This window comes from Zootoca vivipara, chromosome 6 (assembly GCF_963506605.1).
Source record: "Zootoca vivipara chromosome 6, rZooViv1.1, whole genome shotgun sequence".
In the NCBI taxonomy this organism is placed as follows: domain Eukaryota; kingdom Metazoa; phylum Chordata; class Lepidosauria; order Squamata; family Lacertidae; genus Zootoca; species Zootoca vivipara.
In genome coordinates this window covers 23928467-23945765 of record NC_083281.1, presented here as the reverse complement: position 1 = coordinate 23945765, position 17299 = coordinate 23928467, and the positions used below count along the sequence as shown (strand labels likewise).

Here is a 17299-nt window from a genome sequence, read left to right as displayed (position 1 = left end):
TTGACTTAGACCCCAAATACCTGAAAGACCACCTCCTTCTCTAATTGTTGTAGCCCACCCTAGAACCTCAGGGTGAAGGGCAGGTAATTAATAATAATAATCCATACCATGCATGGAGAGGGGGCGCTGTGCAGTCCTGGCCGTGAGGCGATCTCCTCTCCTACGGGGGAGACTTGCGGTCCTCTGCAATCCAATTGATCCCTGGGCAGAAAAAACAGGAAGGTAAGAATTAGGGTCGGAGCTCACACTCCAGTGCCCCCTCATGCTTTGAAAGGAGCCAGGTTTTCTTTCATTCCTTCGTTTGTCTGTCTGTTTGTCTAGCAATTTCTTAGGCAGCTTTATAAGAATTACATCCAGTAAAATCCATCACACATAAGCAACAGCACTTACCTCTTGAACCCCAGAAATAGAGGGAATGATTCAACAACATGGAAGAAGGGTCTATTAGCCACGCTGGCTATCTAGAACCTCACAAGTGGCATCTAACTTAACTTGTTCCTTCAGTACAAGGATTTACACTCCTAGAGCAAAATATACATCAGGAGGCTTCGTTTGGCCAGAATCAAGTATACACTTCCAGAGTTAATGCTACAGACATCACTTCTGGTAAATGAGCCACCACAGCTGCTAGAAATCCTGACTCTGGTTCGCCCTCTGGCTGCAATTTGCTCTTTGGTCGTGACTGACTGAGACTGATCTCATGGCTCCTGGTTCACCTCCTACTGCCTTGCAAGGCTCAGCCCCAATATTCCCCTAGCAAAGGTCAATCTCATATTCCCAAGTCTCTGTCCTTTTGCCCCATGAGTCACTGCCATGGCTACTAGCCACAATGACTATGCACTACCCCCCCCCCCCCCACAGTCGTAATGCTTCTGAAAATCAGCAGCTGGAAACCACAGGAGGGGAGAGTGTTCTTGCGCTCAGTTCCTGTTTGCAGATTTTGGCCACTGCAAGGATAGGAAGCTGGGCTGGATGGGCCATTGACCTGATCCAGCAGGTTCTAGTTATGTTCTCATGCTAACACGTCATCTTTGTTACAGAATCTATCTTGCAGTGGTGGCTGGTGCCCTTTGGAACTGGTAGGGCAGGAGGCCAACAAGAAGTGGAACCAGAGCCAGAGCCAGAAGGCAAGCATGTGAGGATTGGATGAGGGCAGGCTGAGGTTGCTGAATGTGTCCCATTTGCCCTAACAGACCAGCCTACGCTGCAGCAGTTAAGCCATTGGATATCTGCTGCCTCCACTGCTGGTCCATGTTCCCATACCACCCTGAAAGGATGCAGATGCCCCATCCTCTCCTATCAAAGACAATGCAGATCCAAAGGTGCTTAGCAGGCATCTCCCATAACCTGGTGGCCTCTGGATGTTTGGGAGTTGTAGTCTGCTAACACCCAGAGGGTACTAGGTTGGGGTGGGGGGAGCACAGCTGCAGAGTCACGTCTGTACACATAAAAGGAAGACAGACACTGAAAATCAACACAGACCAACAGGACAAGACAGACCTTGACAGAACTGCGGACGGAGAAGACACAGGAGGAGGAGTCTGATTGGTCGGAACCCAACACAATGACCTTCCGGTCCGTCTTTTGGGTGAAAGTGAGCTGCAGGGAGAGACAGACACAGATAAAAGGATGGAAGCGGTGTTTCTCCCCACCCCCCACCCCCCGTGAAATAATAAATCAATCCTCTGTTGCTTTTACCACCAGAACCAATAAAAAAGGTGTGAGATTTTTCAGCACAGTCCCAGCAAGCTTTTCACAGGTGGTCTGGCAGCACACATGGTAGTTTACATGACTCCCCTCCCCTCCTCCCCTGCAAGGTTGGCGAGGCCAATTTGACTCACACAAATTTAAACTAGTTAAACTTCCCTATGTCTTCTAAAAGTCAAGTAATTGTTTATCTCTTTGACATCTGATGGGAGGGCGTGCCACAGGGCGAGCACCACTACCGAGAAGGCCCTCTGCCTGGTTCCCTGTAACTTGGCTTCTCTCAGTGAGGGAACCGCCAGAAGGCCCTTGGCGCTGAATCTCAGTGTCCGGGAAGAACTATGGGGGTGGAGACGCTCCTTCAGGTATACTGGGCTGAGGCCGTTTAGGGCTTTAAAGGTCAGCACCAACACTTTGAATTGTGCTTGGAAACGTACTGGGAGCCAATGTAGGTCTTTCAGGACCGGTGTTATATGGTCTCGGCAGCCACTCCCAGTCATCAGTCTAGCTGCCACATTCTGGATTAGTTGTAGTTTCCAGGTCACCCCTAGCCCTTGAATATAGGTTTTGCTTGGTGCCCACACAACACACAACTCAAAATGACGTTCTGTTGTATATTCCCGTTTAACAGGGATTTACCATTTTTGCAAAAAATCAGATCAGCACATGGAAATGGTGTATCCAGATTGAACAGGGAATAAGAAGATAGGGTGGCATTGGGGGGAGTACAAAAAAAACGAACATGTTGGACCAGCACAAAGTCTTAAATTTCAGAAGGCTGCCCCCCCCGCTCCAATGACACTTAAGTTATTTATATGCCACTCCTTTCAAATTGTTTTCAGATTGTTTTAAATACATTCTATTCTATTCTATTCTATTCTATTCTATTCTATTTTACGCTGCATTATTTTACTGCTTGGTTGCTTGCAGCCCTGGGCTTCTTTGAGGATGTCAGGTGCACAGATAGATAAAAAATAAATAAGTAACCTTGAATAAATAATAATATTCATCCTGGAGTAGTTTATAATGCAATCTAAAACACAGCAATAATAAAAACGTAAGATCAGATCAATTAAAAGAAATACATTAACACAATGCACAGATTAAAGCAGGAATTAAAACAGCCATGCAAATACTTCAATGGCAGTTGAAATATACTCGGAGTCAAGAGTGAATTTCATGCTCTTTATTCAGCTCATAGTCATCAAGGAGGAGAAGAGAAGACGAATGGCTCTTTTCCCCAAACCATCTGCTTATATACATTATTTACACAATGGGCCTTGCGTGATTGGCTACTTCAGGGCTACACCTGTGGGCCAATTATATTATGGATTGACTTCTGCCTGCAGCCTGATTGGCTGCTCCTACAGGCCAATCAGGTAGCAGATTCACTTCTGCCAGCCGCCTGATTGGCTGCTCCAGCAGGCCAATCAGGTTGCGGATTCACTTCCACCTGGAGTTGGATTGGGTAGCTCCCGCTGATTCTGAATCCTATTGTTCTAGGATTCAGCTCAGTACATAACAGCAGTGTTTTAAAATGTGGGATCACTAGGCTGGAGGAATGTTGAATTTCTGCCTGTTAAACAGCAGCAACTTTAGAGCTGAGATCTGGGGTTCCCCTCTGCACCCCCCCCCCCATGCAACAATAGCAGGGTGCACTTTTGAACTGTGCACCCACCTGGGTACAAAAACACACGAACAATCCTGGTTGATGGGAAACTTGGGTCACTCTCATACTGTCACTAATTTGCAGGTGGGATCCCATCACTGGTCGCGCTATTAAAATACTGTAGATTTGGAGCTCTTGTAAAACAAACCCTTTCCCAAAAACAAGTGGACTTTTTACAGTAAGGAAAGTGACAAGGAAATGTACCAGAAGGTGGGGAATAAATAACATTTGCTTGAGGTATTGTTGCAAAACTTGCCCGTAAAAAAATATCAGAACGAATGCTCAAGAAACCATATAACCTCCCCACAAAACTTTGTGCACACAAATCAGGATGACCACTCGATAAGCAGGCTGTCTGGAAGATGATTTGGTTTTGGATGGGCACTGGTGGATGGAGAGACAAAAGGGAGCACCTGAAAGGGCTTACCTGAGTGACACCCTGCTTACTTTCAGAGGAGTCCTCTCCACCCTCCTCCGAATACTCCGGGCCCATGTCCATTAGGCGATTTTTCTCCTAGACCGAGAACAACAACAAGTCAGTTTTGTAGACAGGCAAAGTCCAGTTGCAAATGTTGGCTCAGGTCAGCTTGACCCATAAATGGATCTGGTGCCCCATCCTTTTTCCCTCCTCCTACCACCCCACATCTTCCTACTGTCGGTTCACCCACAAAGAATAGGTATTCTTCAATTGTCCCAGTAAAACTGCGACATCCCTTTTTTCATGCAAGAACACAGTGCCCGTTTGGGGCGCCACAATCTCGCTCCCCCCAAAAAAATGCTTTGGGGGGCATGATCTCACTCAGTACCCCATGCAGGAGCAGAGCCCTGGAAAAACTGTGTCTTTCAGGGCCCCAATCTCATGTGGGTAACATGACTCATATGGACACACATCCTGGTTTTTCACCTTGACGTGTTGGAAGGTATGAGAATAGCATCACAGTGTATTTAGTGCCCTCCCTCCTCACAATAAAACCCCTGGTCTCCTCCATTGCCATTGGGTTTGGCGCCACCTGCTGCTGGGTTCCCTTATCTTCTGCCCTACCCATCCCAAATGGAACCAGCCACCACTGAAGCCTAGGAGCCAGAACCTCTGGTTTCCATCACTAGGCTGGAAAGGTAGAAAGAAGCTTAGTGGTAGGGAACTGAAAGCAAGACCTTGTATTAATTGTTATCATTGGGCATAGGAAGTGGACTGGTGTGGGAGGACAAGGAACCTGGGATCCTGGGTGTTTTCCTGGCTTTCAGCCAGGAATTCCTTGCTGCACCGAGATTCCTGGGAATTCCTTACCGCGTTGAGATTCCTGACAGCCTCGCCTTTCTCTTGCGCAAATCGCTGGCTCTCACCCACCATTTGCTCCTGTGTCAAACAGGCCTGTCCTTCCAGCCTCTGCACCGTCCTCTGGATATGGGGGAGAGAACCTGGTTAGAATCCTCAGGCTTCAGGGCAACACAGAGCTCTATTGCACCTCGGATAATTACACACAGGGATCCCCTCTTGTGTCGTGGTCAGGTGCAGTAGAAGCAAAAACACAATCCCAAGGTTATTGACTAATTAAATAATGCTTAGCTGATGACTCATCTGCCTTTTCACAGATTTAACTATCACGTGTGCAGAATATCCCAAGCTAAACGTGGATCTTTTTTAGAAAGCAAAAGGTGGACAGGTGAATTGTGTGCTAACCTACAGTTTAACAATGCTCCTTTTCTGAAAGGAAAGGCCATCTTCTTTTTCATCCTTTCTTTTATACATATCCCAGCAGGAAAAAAAGACAAACAACACCCTTCAAAAATATACTTAAGAGCCTCTAAGTCCTGATCCCTCTGATTAAAAGTTGGCACCACTGGTTCAAAGGTGGCTCCTGTGTCTATTGAGAAACTAAAATTTCAGTTGGTTGATCTACTGATTGGACCAGATTTAAGTGTGCAGTCAAAGGAAAACAAAAGTACCAGATCTGTTTGTCGTTAACTTGGCAAAGTAGCCTGGAGCACACAAAAAACCACCCATGCTACTTTTTAAAAGAATAAATGTGTAAGAAATAAATGCTGTGCACATGAAAATGGCAGGATAGGAATGTCTCCCCTCATCCTGAAAAGAAAAACACTGCAGTAGCCTTTGCACCAAACTGGTGCCCTTGAGATGTTTTGGACTACAACTCCCAACCAGCACTGTCAGGGCCCCAGGTCAGAGGCAGCTACTATAGGGTGAACACAAAGCCTGGAACTGGATTCATGGGTCATCAGGACTGCCACTTACCTTCCTTTGGTTGATGCTGTTCTGCAGCTGAGTGATCTCTTGGGCCAGAGCCTGGCAGACGGCCTCCTTCTCCTCCTCCACCCGGCTTTCCCGCTCCAATTGCTGGAACTCCAGATCTTCATAGCATCTCAGGGCTCCATCTAGCATCTCAGATGTCTGGGAAGAGAACCAGAGTCAAGATAGACTTCTGGGTCCCATCGCTTATTGGCAGAAGGACCCAGTGGCCAGGGAACTTATGCTACCTGCCAGATTCCCAAAATTTGCAAGCCAGTAGAAATTTCTTCCTGGCTTTGGATTTTTTTTTTAGGCCTGCAGCTGATTGTGGAGACCAGCCTTCCCCCACCTCCTGGTGCCTTCCAGATGTTTTGGACCACAACTCCCACCCACCCCAGCTGTGTTATTGGGGGGCAGATAGCAATCCTAAGCCCCTGGTGGGCACCTAGTTGGGGGAGTCTGTCCTAGATTTCACCACTTCAGATCGTAGGTGAGGAGAACCACATTTTTAAATGCACACAGAACACTATTAGAAACATGCAAACACAGGGAGTTGCCTTACACTGATCAGACCACTGGGCCCATGAAGCTCAGCAATGCCCAAGGTCTTAGCCAGGAGGTGTCTCCCAACTGTACCTGGAGACACTGGGGGTTGAACCTGTGATCTTTTGCATGCACGTGTTCTGCCAGTGAACCACTGCCCTTCCCTAAAGGTCTAGGCTAGAGCCCTTCTCTCCCTGATGCCTATCTTCCTATACGCAGAGAGTTTGATGCATGTCTTCAAATTGCAATATCTGCCCCACTTGCAATCTGAAGCAGTAGCAACCAAAGAGAAACCACACGATCTGACCTGCTTTTCACATGCCGCCATACCAGACCTGTTTCTGGTAGCTCTTTGCTGCACGCTCACCTCCTGAAGCTGCTTCTGCATCCGCTCCCGCATGGATTCGGGCTGGTTGTCCAGGTGGATCTGTGATTCAGCGTGCTGCCGCTGCAGCTCCTCTACCTTGTGACGCTCCCTCTGCAGCCGTGCCTTCTCCTGCCGAAAAAGAGGGCAGGGATAGCGTTACTACATCTCCATGGGCAGCAAATATCCAGCCACTTTTGCTCCACCTAGCAGGTTACCAGATTAGGCATTCCTTTCCCAACCGTGATCGGCACTGCGATAAGTGCCGCTTGGGAGGCCACGTTCTCACTGATGAAATAAAGGCCAGGCTGCAACACTTCAGAGTGCAGGCAGGAGTGCATTTCAGGGTAGGGTCACCTGGATTCAGTCTACCCATCACTTTTGCCAGCGTGGGAAGATTGAAAGCTGTCTTGTGCTAAGTCAGACACATTGGCCCATCAACATTGGTGACACTGCCCAGCAGTGGTTTTCCAGGAGTCCCTCCCAGTCCTACTTGAAGATGCTGGGATTCAAACCTGAGACCTTCTGCATGCAAAACAGATGCTCTACCGCTGAGCTATGGCCCTTACTCTTCTCCCACTGGGGAATGGAAAGATATAACTAGTCGCTAGGTTACCGGCATTTTCCTCCTTCCCTGTGTTCTCTTCCTTCTTGTTGTGCTGTTATTCCTCACTGCTTCAGGCACTTCAACCTCCCAGCCCACCACCAGAGACCAAGGTGTTGCGCTCTGCTAGGAGCAGACTTTGGACACCAAGGTGGAGATTTAGCACCCTCCTGTGTGTCAGCTACCTGTTAAGTTCCTTGCACCATTTAATTACAGGTACTTTTGAAGATTTCAGAAGGACAGCTTCTTTATGCATATGTATATATTCTTGGTGACAGCTTGTTGTTGTTATGCAGAAGTCCTGTGATGTGGGCTGCATGATGACAGCATTGCATTTTTATGTATATAGGAAGAAAATATCTATTGCACCTGTCACCATAAATGATCTCAGGGCAGGACGCAACCATTTGCCATTTCTTCCCCCTACCACACACACACACACAAAAAAAAAGCTGAGAGACCTAAGACAAGCAGGGAGACAGTGGGGACGGCCTGACTTGCAGGGGATTGGGCCAGATGACCCTTGGGTTCCCTTCCTGCTCTAAGTTCTATGAGTCTAAGACAAGAAAAAACCTAAGTAGGAATATAGACAGCTGCCTTACTCTGGTTTATCTAGCCCAGTGTAAGGGTTCCAGGAAGGAGTTTTGCCAGCCCTACCTTGAGATGCCAAGAATTGAACCCAGGACCTTGTGCATGTAAGGCAAATGTTCTACCAATGAGCTACAGTCCTTCCTCCATTCTGTGTGTAGGTGTGGTGGGGTTTTGTTTTCGTTTAGCCAAACACCGCTTTTCTGTCAACTTAAGCTTTGCTTTATTATATAACACTAAAAGGCCAACGTGGTGAATAACAAAAGGGATGATGAGAAAGCCTTTGAATTTCAGTTTCAATCTCAAAATACAAACAAAGAGCCTCGTGGCACTTTAAAGGCTAACAAATTTATTATGGCATAAGCTTTCCTGGATGACAGTGCACTTCATCAGATGCATAAACCTCCTTGAGTGGAAGGTATATATATATATATATCCATAACATGTGTGTGCTTTAAAGGGAATGTGCACTGAGAGGTTAATGTGCATAGCAACTGGCCATTGTGCACATTCACCAGGTCTCATGGGGAATGTGCATATAATCTTTCCAGGAAGAGGGAATAATGTATATTTTCCATCAACAGACATACTCGCAACTGCCCTTGGGGAATGTGCATATGTCGACTAATTTTGCACATTCTCAGGTCAGAGGTGTGCAATCGGTCCACTGCCCAGGCTGCTTCCGGACCACTGCCTGATCTTACATGACAACACAACATGCCCTCCTCCTGATCAGCAGAGCAGTAAGAAGGACAGGAGGCTCCAGATACAGATTAATTTTTTTTCTGCAGTCCATCCTCCACCACCTTTTCACCAGTCTCACCTGTTCACCAATCAACTGAGCAACAGAAGGCGAACTGCAGGGAGATGAAGAATGCAAAACTTCCCTCCCCTTTCCACAGTCCTGATGGACCTTCCCACCATCACACAGGAGGTAAGATTCATCCAACTGGAAGAGTTATCCAGCAGGGAAGAGGGAGCTGGTAGAGAAAGGGTGTGATCCTACCCATCCCATTCATCATCAGCTCAGGATGATGCTATCTGGGCAACCACACATAATCTGACTTTCAATACTGCTTGCACTCGCAAAAGTTTCGGGGAGGTCGCACTGCTTTGTTTCCAATCGGTGCATATCCTGCAACTTCCTACTGAAATCACATAACAAATGTTCCTGCATTGCAGGGGGTTGGGCTAGATGACCCTTGGGGGGTCCCTTCCAACTCTGCAATCCTATGATTCTATGTCCCGGTTTATTTTTGCCCGGCTTTTGTTGCACTTCCACCCTTCCAGACAGCAATCGTACAGAGGCATACAAGGAGCACCTCAGAACAAACGAAAGCAGGAGAAATCCACATGTTGCAAAACACACCCGCAATAAATCGCCGACCTAAAGAGGCCCCTGGAGGCTGACGAGAGGAAGACTTAGAGAGGAGGGCCTCACCTTCTCTCTTTCGGCGTGGCACCTGCGCTCCGTCTCCACGAGGCGCCTCTGCAGCTCCAGCAGCCGCTCCTCTTCCCTTCTCAGTTCTTGCCTCTCCTCCTTCAGTTCTCCTTGCAGCAAGGCTCCTTCCAGGTCCAGCTGCTGGGGAAGGGGGGCATGTCAGAGGTGAGGTGCCCAAACATCCTGACTGGCGGCCAGCCAACCTCTACAAAACCACCAGGGGGCAGATGGGCAAGCGGAATCATGGGATAAGAGCAATCGAGGAATGCAGGGGAAGTTCTAACTTCCAGGCTCCCCTGATCTGATCTGACCATTAGAAAACGCTTCTGAGAGCACCTTGGGAACTAAACACTGTGCAGCGAGGGATGCCCCGTTCTGCAGAACCAGCAGGTCCTGCTCTCTATGTATCTGTGACGTGCCTCAATCCTTTTCCCCACCTGCCTGGGTGTGGTGCCTCCACCATACCGGTTTTGCAGGTGCCAATTGTCACCCATCAGACACCCCTTTCCTTGTGAAACAGGGAGGGGATTGTAGGAGAGTGAGGCGTACCTCGATGTTCACCTCCTTCTTCCGGTGATGCAGCTCCTTGATCCGATTCTCAAGAGCCGAGATCTTGCTCACAGCGTGAGTCGGCCGCAGCTGCTTCTCCTTTGTGCTGCAGCCAATTCTTCCTGTTTGGGGACTCTCGTACTGGGAAGGGAAACACAATATATAAATCAGGGGTTGCGTGTACACGCGCAGGCTGCATTGACACAAACGAAACCCTGTGGGTGGTTCTCATCCCCTCGCTGTAAGAGCTTAAGAAGGGCCTATATATCTAGCTGCTGGAGATGTGGCAAGGATAAGGCTTCAGCTAAAACATACGGCCATACAACGTCCTACATTGAAAAATTTCTGGCAGGAGGTAATAGAGACAATCAACATGACTGTATGCAGCAATCTTAAATTTTCAGAGGAAAATATCTTTTTGAATTATATACGCAAGACATGGAATCTAACAAAGGGACTCTACGTGCCCTTACTACGGCAAAAAGACTGGTATTGATGAACTGGAAAAATAAAAATGCAGCTCCCTTTAATGATTGGATTGAAGATATGTACAAACTCGCTGCACATGAGCAAGTTGTGTACAAACACAGATTTGCCAAGGACAAATTTAATGATATTTGCTATAAATGCCATATTAGATGAAGGTCCGGCTAACTACAATAACAACCCCTTTTTTGTAATGTACACAATATATTTTGCTGTCGTTGTTCTGTTTTGTTTCCTACATGGATACTATTTATTGTCTCTTCATTTTGTGTCTTCTTTGACTTTGAGCACTTGTAATTTTGTACTTTTTATTTTTCAATAAAGAATATGAAATAAAAAGAGAATTTAAGAAGAAGTTGGGAAGCCTGCATGCAGGATCGGAACACAAGAGCATCTTTCCCCTCCTGTGCTTTCCAGCAATTCAGAAGCATTGCGGCTGCCTCTGATCATGGGCTTCCTTTTCACTGGAGGTACCAGGTGCAAATCAAAACAGTGACCATCTTTGTTCAAATGAGATGCTCCAGTACGGAGCTACGGTGTATCCCAAAAATTGTGCCAAAAGGTGTGGCGGGGTTCCCTACCAGGGTTGCAAAACTGAATCTGAAAAAGTCAGCTTGGAAGGCAAGAGACTAGATTCCCTTCACGAGAGGAGAGATTTGGTTCTTTCTGAACTCTTCCTCACAGCCCTGCTCCCATACTTTACCCCTTTGTCCAATTGGTACTTAACTAGGAGCTATGAAGACCTAACCATATAGTACCTGAAAACCAAAACTTCTGTCTTGGGAATCCTTCCAGTCACTACATACAATCGTACCTTGGTTCTCGAATGCCTTGTGACTCAAACGTTTTGGCTCCCGAACGCTGCAAACCTGGAAGTGAGTGTTCCGGTTTGCAAACATTTTTTGGAAGCCAAACATCCAACACAGCTTCCGATTGAGTGCAGGAAGTTCCTTGGTTTTTGGAAGTTGAACAGACTTCCAGAATGGATTCCGTTCGAGAACCAAGGTACAACTATAGTAGAAAACTAAGAGGAGGTGTTGACCATTCTCCACACAGATGAGCTTCATAGAGGGAGGAGGAAAAACCTGCTCACTTCCCTCTTTAGCAACACCCAAACTAATGATTTTAGGCACCAGTGGCAAAAAGGCTTCTGGTTTGCTGCCGCATAAGAACTTAAGAAGGGTCCTGCTGGATCCAGCCAGAGGCCCACCAAGTCCAGCATCCTGTTCTCATGTTAGCCACCCCAATGCCTAACTGGGACCTTCTGCATGCAAAGCAGATGCTCTACCAATGAGCTGTGGCTCCTCAAACTACCAAGGAGCTGTGGCTCCTCCCAAACTACATAACCCTAATGCTCAAAAATCATTGGCCGCCCCAATCTCTGCCCAGACACTGAGTCCTCTGGGTCACTGTTTGTGGCACCTATGGCTTGGATGCGTGGTTTGTATTCATTGGGAGCCATGCAGTTAAAATTGTGGGCCCAACTCTCTTCTGGTTGGGGTTAGCAGGCTCATCCCTGTTGATCTTCCAGCGTCTACTGAAGACTCCCCCCATTAGCTGAAGTCTGATTGTGACGTTTTAGTAAAAGGCGAAAGATTTGTACGATCTGAAGAGAAACCAGAGTATCTGATTGTGTGGTTTTAACTACCTTTTCTGTATTGCATTTCATGTGCACCGCTTAGAGATGACTGCACTTCTCTATCCATTGTTTGATTAAAATAAAAACATTGGGAGCTGCCTTGTCCCAAGGAGGACCACTGGTCCATCTGTAGCTCAGTATTGTCAACACTGACTGGCAGCAGCTCTCCAGGGTTTCAGACAGGGCACATTCCCAGCCCTGCCTGGGGATATCAGGGATTGAACCTGTGACCTTCTGCTTGCAAAACATATGGGGCTGGCGAGCAGAGAAAGCAGAGGAGGCAGACCCTAGCAAATACATATGCATATTTCCCCGTCATTTCTGTTAAAAACACCCCTCTCCCGCTTGACGAAGGAAAAGGCTCAAAAGCCAATTAAGCCTCAAATAAGAAATGAGCCCCTAGATGTTTGCTGCCACTCACCCCGTTCTGGGCACTCTCTGTGCTGCTTGCTTCATCCTCCTCCATACCATCACTAGAGTTTCCACCTGGACTGGAGCCGCCTTCCAAAGAAAGGGCATCTCCTTCGATGCTGCACTGGGCTGGGGACCCCTCCTTGTCTGGTGATTGGTGGCACTTGGGCATATCCTCCAGGCGATCCTTCTCTGATTTGGTTGAATAGGGGCAAAGCTCTGCTTGGCTCAGCACCCCCATGGCATCTGAGTTCTGGAGCACCATCGCTCAACAAGGCATGATAACCGCTGCGAGGATAAACGATAACAACAAAGACCCTGTGTTATTTAGTCACCAGCACCATCTATTTCTTTACTGACTTGTGACTCTGTTTGGGAGTTGTTTCCCATGGTTTCATAGCAGGAAAGATACATGCTGAAAACAAACCCCTATGCGAAAAGCAACAGAGAAACAGTTCCCTGTATATAGAAACAACAACTCGAAATGCTTTCATGAATGAAAACAATTTCAAATCCAACACAGGTACAGACAGGGATAAAGATCTCCACTTGAAATGATCTTCAATAGGTGCCAGAAAGACCACAGAGGTGTTTTTTGCCTGATATATAACTGCCAAAGGGTTGGTGTCACTAAGGGTTGCATTTAATGTAGAGCTAAGAAGTGCTTTGCATGAGCAGAACGATTTCTACTGCATGGTGGGGGCAGTGTTCCCCTCCATGCACGCCGTAAATCTGTCCTGAGTTTCCCCCCCCAAGCCCAAAGCAGATTGGGGGGCAGTGAGGGGTGCCTTTTGTTGCAGTGTGGTTTTAGCTTGCTGTTGTTCATTCTTTTGTATTTTTTAAAAGCATTATCTGTCATTTAGTTCATTCTGGACCCCAAAGGTGTGGTACAAATATTTTAAGGCATGAATAGATAAACGCAGGTGTAATGCCCTGAACATCTGAAACACACCCCATGAATGCTAAGTATTTTCCCCCTCCCTGTCTTACGCAAAGGTAGAAGGCCAGCCCTGTTTATTGCAACTCATTACCATAGGTTGGGGCAAAGCCCTCAGGGACTTTATATGTCAAAGTCAGCATCCCATAATGGACTCCCTGACATTTATTCTTTTCAGGGGGGGAAAGAAGAAAAGCTTACCAGGAGCCTGGAAGTGGAAAGGAAAGGAAATTCCCATTGCACCAAAGGCCAAAGGAATCCAAACTGCTTCTCAGCCAGCTGTCGCCTTTCCTTTTTCCCGAAATAATCCAGTGGCAGGCCTGGGCATCATGTTACCTTGAATGCACCGATGCCAAATTGCCCCTAAGGGGCCCAGCATACACATGTGATGCCACATGTCACCTGTGATGTCCCATGCATCTCCAAATGCTGGGTAGACCGGTGCCACCTTCCACTAAACTGTGCCAGTCCCCACAGTGTCAGGAAATGCTGTGCAAGTCGGTGTGACCTCGCACCATGACTGCTGGTCCCCATGGCGTCTCGAGACACAGTGCAGGCCGATGCAGCCTTCTGCTGGCTGCGGGAAAGCCGAGTGGGGCCTGGCAGGCTGTGGAATATTGAGGGGCCCTGACCTCCTCCTTAAATCTTGCCCCCCTCCAGATGGTGCCCCTGCACGGGGGCAACAACTGGAGTTGGTGGTTCCTGGCCATCTTTGCCACCTGAGGTTAAAGGGCAAAGGAACAGACATGTTGTTGTTGTTTGTTTGTTTGTTTGTTTGTTAATTATACCCCCAGGCACTCTGGACGGTTCCCAACAGAATACTAAAAACACAATAAAACATCAAACATTAAAAACTTCCCTAAACAGGGCTTCCTTCAGATGTCTTCTAAAAGTCAGGTAGATGTTTATTTCCTTGACATCTGATGGGAGGGCGTTCCACAGGGCGGCTGCCACTACCAAGAAGGCCTTCTGCCTGGTTCCCTGTAACCTCACTTCTCGCAGGGAGGGAACCGCCAGAAGGCCCTCAGAGCTGGACCTCAGTGTCCGGGCTGAACGATGGGGGTGGAGACACTCCTTCAGGTATCATTCAGGTTACCTCAAACACTGTGGTTGCTACCAACTCCATAGCTGCTCCCACACTGTTTCAAGTCAGATGTACATAGGGATGAGGACGCTTTCTGAGCCCGGGGGGCCACACGGCAGAAGTGGACGGGGCCAGAGCTTAAATCGGGCAGAGCGACAAATATGAATTTTCATTATTAGAGAGCAAGGACGTATCCTAGCCACGCAATAGCTTTCAAGGTGTGGGGAGGTGGGAAGCAGGGTCACTGAGGGACGTGGTTTGAGGAAAGGAGGTGTGGCCTAGATTGAGCTGCGGGAGCCATAGAGAGAGTCTTGTAGGCCAGGGCCACATTTGCACCCCAGACATGGGACGCCCTATCCCTGGTACGCAGGGCAGCACATTACACCCCACATCGGCAACAGGACTGGCTTAAGACATTTCATTGCCTGAGGCAGAAAATGCAATTATTTCTGTTCATTAGAGTCTATTAAATATTTCTAGGTTTGCATCCATACATAAACATCAGCACACACACATTCCATGCAAATCTGCATCCTTTTTCGGCGTCTTCTTTGGTGACGCCTTTCCGATTTTTGGGTGACACATGAGCAGCCGCCTTCATTGAAAAGGGTGGCTGGGAAAGTGTCATGGCCTCAGACCTTTTGGGAGCTGCTGCTGCCAGTCAGAGTAGTCAGCACTGGCCAGACAGTCTTGCCTAGTCTGAAGTAGCTTCCTGTGTAATAGCAGAGGAACTCTGGTTGCCCAAGTCTTCATTGGTGTGAGAATAATAAAGATATTTCCTACGCAAGATGTGCGGGGTCGGGGGGGGGAGCTATGAACCTCTTAAATAACTGTAGACCCTCCAAGTGTCCCTATTTTCCAGGGACAGTCCTGGATTTACAAAAGCCATCCTGGTCTCTGATTTGATCCCGGAATGTTCCGCTTTTCCTTAGAATGTCCCTATTTTCATCAGAGGGTATGGAGTTATGAGACCCCCAAAATGAGATAAGTAACTATACAACCTTTAGAAGACACCTGAAGGCAGCCCTATATAGGGAAGTGTTTTGTTTTTTTAATCTTAAATGTTTTAATATGGTTTTATATATGTTGGAAGCCACCCAAAGTGGCTGGCGCAACCCAGTCAGATGGGTGGGGTATTATTACTACTACTACTACTATTATTATTATTATTAGTGCTTTTTTCTTTAAAAAAAGTCTTTAGGGGTACTATCATTTTCCTACTCATATTGAAATACTGTCCCTCAATGAGGCCAAACTCAGATTTACAAAATGTTTAGGAGTATGCATACCCCTGCGTCCCCCCAGAAAAAAAGCACTGATGATGATGATGATTGAATAGGACGTCCATATTTTCATCGGAGAAATGGTGGTGGGTACGCAACTGATGACCTAATAACAACATCAAGTTTGCTTTAAATGTCTTGTGAGAGAATTTAAGACAGGCATCCCCAAACTCGGCCCTCCAGATGTTTTGGGACTACAATTCCCATCATCCCTGACCACTGGTCCTGTTATCTAGGGATGATGGGAGTTGTAGTCCCAAAACATCTGGAGGGCCGAGTTTTGGGGATGCCTGATTTAAGAAGAGTCTGGCTGCTGGATCAGGCTGCAGGCCCATCCTGTTCTTACAACAGCCAACCAGATGCCCACAAGACGCCCCCCAACACAGCTGCATCCTCCTCACTTGTGATGCCCAGCAATTGACATTCAAATGCCCAGTGCCACATTCAGAGGAGGTGGAGAGCATTTTCATTGCGGCTGGCAGTCTTCAATAGCTTTCTCCTCCACGAATTTGTCCGGTCCCCTTTGAAAAGCCTTCCAAGCTGGGGGCTGTCGCTACCTCAAGTGGGAATGCGGAGGCAGAGACCCACCACTTCAGCAGCCCACTTATCTCTCCTAGTTGTCTCTCCCAGCTTGTTTCCCTCTTCGCTATGAGACACTTTCACTTTGGACCAAAATAACATCAAGGTCAGGTTTTTCCACAGAAGCGGGTAGGATGCCATTGAAAAAGGAACTGAACACAGCCAGGAGGTCTGCTGAGGCAGCGCATGGGCTTGCCGACAGCCAGAGTGTGCCTGCAGAGCTACTTTGTTTCTCATCGCTCCAGCTCACAAATGAAGAAGGGCACAGTGGAAGAACATTTCCTTTGCATGCAGAAAATCCTGTGTTCAGTCCCCCTGGAAATCAGCAGTGGGGAAGACAGGGAGGTCAACAGCAGATGGAGACAGGGCCAGTAATAAGCAGAGCCAACTAATTGTAGATTGAGCCCAACTCTCCTGCCTGCTGAGTTCTGCAAAAGCAACACTGAAGTTATGTAGGAAGAAGCTGACAGCCAGAGCTACCCCTTGGACTGGTTGTAAATAAGAAGGCAGGTGGACGAGGCAGAATGAGACTGGTGACGAAGAGCTCCATTTGTCCTAATGGACAAGGCTCCCTTGCAACGCTACCTGAGGGGAACTTCTCCTATTTTTCAGGAAGTTTGTTGCAAGGCTGGCTGCATATCCTGTGATCACACAGCAAACGAGTTCCATGGTCCTTAACAGCTACAGGTCTCTTCCCAGCCTTTGGAATGACACGTCTTTCTGCTTGCATTTGGTCAGAGAGCGCCTGGAAGTGGAATTTGAGCTGGAGTTTGGGAAAATGGTAATAATCTTGGGCCAGGCCTGCAGTTGTCCTGTCGTCCGTCCCCCTAGCCCCCCCCCCCCGAAAATCTGCTGCAGGGTTAAGGATTGTGATGTCTGTCTGTCTGTCTGTCTGTCTGTCTGTCTGTCTGTCTGTCTGTCTGTCTGTCTGTCTGTATTATTACAGGGTGGTTCACACCATGAAAATACAACACGAGAACACAACATACATAATACTGTACATGATAAAACAAAAAGCCAATAATCCCCTCCTCTCACAAACTCATTAAAAAGAATGCCTGGTTGAAGAGAAATGTTTTAGCCCAGTGCCTAAAGATATGCAACGAAGGAGCCTGCTGCCTGTTTCCAATATACTCTGCCTGGTTTGATATTAAAAGGGCACCAACAGCT

At 47.6% G+C, this 17299-nt stretch overlaps 1 protein-coding gene across 4 annotated transcripts in view; it reads right to left on the bottom strand.

Annotated features, from left to right (window-relative positions):
• The window catches only part of PHLDB3 (pleckstrin homology like domain family B member 3), a 36062-nt gene that overhangs the window by 11799 nt on the left and 6964 nt on the right, over positions 1–17299 (bottom strand). For 2 of the 4 annotated variants that reach the window (XM_035119008.2, XM_035119007.2), the window contains exons 2-10: positions 12257–12534; positions 9711–9851; positions 9162–9302; positions 6532–6660; positions 5628–5783; positions 4662–4772; positions 3801–3887; positions 1501–1599; positions 108–201 (exon numbers count right to left, since the gene is read on the bottom strand). In XM_035119008.2, coding sequence (XP_034974899.1) covers positions 108–201; positions 1501–1599; positions 3801–3887; positions 4662–4772; positions 5628–5783; positions 6532–6660; positions 9162–9302; positions 9711–9851; positions 12257–12511 — 1213 coding nt within the window. In that variant the 5' untranslated portion in view covers positions 12512–12534. The remainder of the gene's footprint in view (positions 1–107; positions 202–1500; positions 1600–3800; positions 3888–4661; positions 4773–5627; positions 5784–6531; positions 6661–9161; positions 9303–9710; positions 9852–12256; positions 12535–17299) is intronic. The other 2 variants (XM_035119009.2, XM_035119010.2) reach the window with 2 other exon arrangements.